General features: G+C 36.0%; 1 protein-coding gene across 2 annotated transcripts; it reads left to right on the top strand.

The window, feature by feature from the left end:
• The first annotated feature begins 1,569 nt into the window (after positions 1-1,569).
• Positions 1,570-4,856, top strand: LOC123549664 (F-box/LRR-repeat protein 8-like). Of its 2 annotated transcripts, none has more exons than XM_045337929.2 (2): positions 1,570-1,676; positions 3,054-4,856. In XM_045337929.2, the coding sequence occupies exon 2, from the start codon at positions 3,085-3,087 to the stop codon at positions 4,258-4,260; it is 1,176 nt and encodes a 391-aa protein (XP_045193864.2). In that variant the 5' UTR covers positions 1,570-1,676; positions 3,054-3,084; the 3' UTR covers positions 4,261-4,856. The 2 variants fall into 2 exon arrangements, with proteins under 2 accessions (XP_045193864.2, XP_045193865.2); XM_045337930.2 differs by having other exon boundaries at positions 1,611-1,676; positions 3,057-4,856.
• The last annotated feature ends 381 nt before the right edge of the window (positions 4,857-5,237 follow it).

Genomic DNA, 5,237 nt, shown 5'->3' with positions numbered 1-5,237 from the left:
GTTACTTTTAAGATACCGATTTCGGAAAAATAAACGACATTAAAAAGATTCGCGTACATTTTATTACATATAGATCTGCAGAAAAATAAGAATTTCCAAATAGCCAACGTATTTGCGATTATTGTCACCCTTAAACGCTTATTTAAAGACATATGATCATGCTTGGTTCTTACGCCTTCTGTTGTGTAAATGTATATATGTTCGTTTATAATTTTTTAGCATGGCTGACGTGAAACGAAAATTTGAAAGAGCCAGGATAGTTTATGCATATACAAACGCAACACAGATATGTAATACAAATGTACATAATACATAATATATTTTGTCAATTTTCTTAAAATAATATTGGGGCCTCCGTGGCCGAGTGGTTAAGGTCGCTGACTTCAAATCACTTGTCCCTCATCGATGAGGTTTCGTTCGAACCTCACTCGGGGCGTTGAATTCTTCATGTTAGGAAGCCATCCAGCTGGCTTACGGAAGGTCGGTGGTTCTACCCAGGTGCCCGCTCGTGATGAAATAATGCACGGAGGGGCACCTGGGGTCTTCCTCCACCATCAAAGCTGGAAAGTCGCCATATGACCTATATTGTGTCGGTGCGACGTTAAACCCAACAAAAGGTAAAAATAATAATAAAAAAATATTACATTTTTGAAATTCAACAAGTCATATGTTGGATAAATAGTGTGTATGACATGTCAGATCTAAAAGATCAAATGTTGCCATAAAGTTATACTTATAAAAGTTAATCAAAATCTAAAAAGTCATAAATTTATAGATCTATAAAAAAAAGTATAAACGAGAATATTCCATACTTACGAAACATTAGTAAGTCTGTCTGAGATAAGTTCTTAACTATTAAGTGACCGTATATTTTTGAGAGAAACCCTATAACGAAGTTTTAAGAAATAAAAACTCATATTCTAATGTTCATAATGTGACCAAACTTCAATTTGAGAGAAAGATTATTTTAGTCAAATCTGGAGGTCAGTGCCTTTAATCAAACGCTAATAAAATTCTCATATGCTTAGGTGAATCCTATAACTTTAGAATGTCAAGGCTGTTAACTTCAACATTTGACCGATGTACAAACATTAGCGCAATGCCACTGAGACGGTTTTCTCTAATGGTAGTTCTTGACCACGTCTTAAGTCTACGCAATGCGTTAAAACTTCTTTCGCAAGAACCACTGGCACCAGACCAGAAAGAAAATGCCTTTGTACATGTTATACCCTACGTGGTCCCTAGGTATTCTATAAGAAGTTAAAGTGTAAATTTTCGTGATATTAAAAACAAATGGAGAAAATAGATCTAGTTTTAACCAAAAAAAATGAAATAATCATGCGTGCCTCAGCTCGGTTATGCTTTAAAATATTGATGCCTCAAAACATATTCTTTTTTCTCATAATCTTGGCAGAAAAATAGGAGGCCTCCCTATGCCTCAATGTAGCTACGGGCCTGATTTTGTAACAATATTTATTCAAGGGACAATACTCTTTATACAAAGTATACATAATTTTATGTACTGTTATCTCCTCTTATAAACATTTACGCATAACACACGAAATGTAAATATAGTCATATCTATAAATAGTAACAACTTCGTATCATATATCAACCTACACAGTGCATACAACCAGGAAATGAACCGTCACTACACGATGCGCACAACTAATCAGGTATGTAGAATTATACTTGTTTTATCAAAAGAATATTGGTATTAGTAATGCATGTGCAGATGTACTGTTTTACAACATTTTATTTGTGCTCACTGTATATAATGCAAATGTAAAACTTTGACGAAATATGCTTGTATGTACACTCTAGACTGTCTTAGTACGTTAGAATTTAGCGGATTTATCATGGGAATCATTTATGTAAATATACGTTTTCTACATTATCTGAGTAATATGACTGCATTCCTGCTGACGGCAATACATATGCTGCTCGACAGGTACCTGATTTCATATGCCAGGATGTATGTCTGCCGTACGGGGGCGTATGTATGAAATCGAGTGCCTTTGATATGTTCTAGATATTTCCTCCAAAAATACACGTGCGATTGTAAAACTGATATTACACGCTGATGTTGCGCGCTAGTACAATTTTGTGATTGCAATGCGTCAATTAAGGCTCCCAAAGTGTATTCGTACACTGTCAATTAATAAAACTAATAATCTCCGTAACTGGAACATTTTAAGATCAAGATTAAGTATTTAAACAATTTAATGTATTACTTTAGCGAGTTAGGATAATTCATCTAAATGGAACATCAAATTCGTGGAGTTCCGTTACTGAATTTATTATTATGAATAAAAGTATATCATTGCATGACTCACTGTATAAATCGTTGTTCAAAAATGCACACTTACTGAATGGCTGTCCGGTCAATTGACAAACCTGTTAACCCGGGGTCCTTTACCCGAGGCCAGAAGGACCGCGGGCTGAAATTTATGACTATTGCTTTACAAGCCATTATTTCAATTATTGTTTTATTAAAATGTCATCAGAGATTTTTCACTGAAGTTTTGACTTTAGCCAATTACATTCTTGTTGAACTATAGACCGGTGGAATGACTAAGCACCTGTGGACTGGCGATTTGTATAAGGACTCACTTTTGCTGCAAGTTTGTAGCTTGGTTGCCGGTCCTTAGTCTCTTTCTTTGTTGACCTAAAACATTATTTTTCAAATTATTACGCTGATGGCAAAGGCATATATTGGCGGGACTGAAAGATTTGTGTCGAGAAGTTTAGACGTTTTGGGAAAAAAAACAGACATATTAATGACATTGCAAATCATTAGTGTGTTTAAAGTAAACTTAAATTGAAATGGGTATTCATTTTCCATCTAAATGAGAAAGTGTTTTGAAGCAGAATTCGAGAAAATGTTAATTTTATTTTTTTCCGTCAAACCCAACCCTAAACTTAAAAAAAACCCTTAAAACATTTGTTTTTAAAACCCTTATTGAATGACTTGCAGGACAAAATCAAAAATGTTTGCCCTCGGTAGTAAGTTTTGTGTAATACAATAATAATGTCTATTGTGTATCTTTCAGAAGGTGTCGGTACAAAACAGATCTGTAAACGATGGCTGCTGGAAGCAATGTTGATTGGACACTTTTACCTTCTGACGTAATCGTTCACGTGTTTTCGTTCCTGAACTCACATGACCTAAATCATGCATCACGTGTTTGCCACACCTGGAACGAAGCATTCGATCATCCAACACTCTGGCAGACTTTTGAATTCTGGTTTTTCCTACCGTCGCATGTTTCATACCTGGAGGGTGCAAAAAAGTACGGAAAATACATGAAAAAAGTTTTTATAGGAGTAAATCAGATGTTGACGCACAATCGGCAAAATGCTTGTGCACTTTTAGAAATTCTCTCCCGAATAGACCGTCGACGTATAACTTACTTAAAAATTGCATTCACTGGAGAAAATCCTCTTTTCTATTCCGGCCAAGAATTCCTCGACGGATTGAGTATTTTATTTTCTAAAGTTGCGGACAACGTAGATGCGCCTGTAGCCACATTACAATACGTGGATCTAAGTGGATTATCAGTTCCTATTGATGATCGGGTGATAGACGCTCTGTCAGAAAATCACACAGGATTAAAATACCTTGACATTCAGAACAAAGTGATTATCAGCAAAACAACTTCTGACTGTATCTTGCGTCTTGTGGAAAGATGTAGGGATTTACGAGATCTCCGTCTCTACTACTGCAGTATCTCAAACGAAGTATTGGAAGCGTTTACTGAGCACGATCGAACCGACGTTGAGCATATATCCATTATATGCAGACGAGAAGTAAAATTTGGATACGAACTTGAAACGGAGGCGTGGGAAGATTTGACTACCCGTATACCTTCATTGCGAGTAACCCTGGGCTTCGATCATACGTGTCCTTACCAATTAATTTCTGCAATAATGAAGCCTGTTATACCAGTGCGTACATTGAAATTGGAAACTTTCGCTATATGCCATGACGAAGTTAACTTGGCAGCAACGTTATATAATAAAACGCTCGAAAAATTAGTCCTTCAAACAAGAAACTCTCTAGAACTGGAGGCGGCCCTGCTGAAAGTTGCACGAACATGTACTTTACTGCGTTCGCTGTTGGTTTACTGTGTTGTTAGACGGGAGACTATAAATGAGATTTTTCGTTTACATCCTGACATGGAAGAAAGGGGAACGTATATTTTGAAGTCGGAGGTCGAACCTGAACCGTGGGTTGTTGGTGTAGAAGAAGGGGACTGAGTTTTTCATGTTTGCGTTTGGTTTCATATAAACTTTGAAATCCAATAACTGATTATATATTTATTTAATTCATTTATATTTTATTATATTGTTATTTTGTATATTGCCGTTTTTGTTATCGCTTGCTCGACTTTGAGATTGGCTGCTGTAGTCGCCCTGACGTCGCCGTCGCCATTGCATTCAGATTAAAACTTTAGGGCTAGCTTGTTAGTTTCACTGTATCTTCTTACAAATTGCCACTTCACATAAGGTTGTTCATGGTCTTTGAGGCGAACATCTGATAATTAGGAATAAGATATCCTAAAGTCAAGGCCACTTGAGTCAAATTTTGTTGAAGCTTTGTGGCAAGTTCTCAATTTTACTATTCTTCTTATAACCATTAAGGACTATGCTACAGTCGAACTTCGATGGCTCGAACTCGAGGGTCCCGTGGAAATTAGTTCGAGTTTTCCGTTGTTCGAGCCATCCAAATGGCGGCCATTTTGAATTTGGGAATTCGAGGGCATGATGTGTTACAGACCTTACATCGTAATATATTGTCATATTGTACCTAATGTGTGTATGATACGATGATAAATAGAAAACGAACGCTGAAATATGCTTTATTATTTATTTTCAAACATGACATAGATACCAAAAAGAAAAACACAGATAAAACACTAATATAATTATAAGAATTTGGTGAAGACAGCATCAAACAGAAAGACATGAAAAGCAAACCTTTATGAATCATAGTCCAGCACAAATATTATCACATATATTGCGTTCCAGTAGCCGACTTAGCTATTCCCCATTTCTTGGTCATTTACTTTGATTAGCTATGCTAAAGCAGTATGAAAGTTGACATCGGATCTCCCGTTTTAACGCAGAAAAAATAAAGACAGACATTGCTCAATTATTTTAAATAATTTTATTCGAAGCCCCATTAAAGCATTGCAGTGAACGAAAGTCACTTTGTTTAATTTGTTTGTCGTATA

This window comes from Mercenaria mercenaria, chromosome 6 (genome assembly GCF_021730395.1).
Source record: "Mercenaria mercenaria strain notata chromosome 6, MADL_Memer_1, whole genome shotgun sequence".
In the NCBI taxonomy this organism is placed as follows: Eukaryota; Metazoa; Mollusca; class Bivalvia; order Venerida; family Veneridae; genus Mercenaria; species Mercenaria mercenaria.
Note: the sequence above shows the minus strand (reverse complement) of the source record. Positions and strands in the feature narration are given on the sequence as shown.

Excerpts from the sequence above, each read along its gene's own strand:
- LOC123549664 (XM_045337929.2), top strand. The coding sequence starts at position 3,085 with ATGGCTGCTGGAAGCAATGTTGATTGGACACTTTTACCTTCTGACGTA.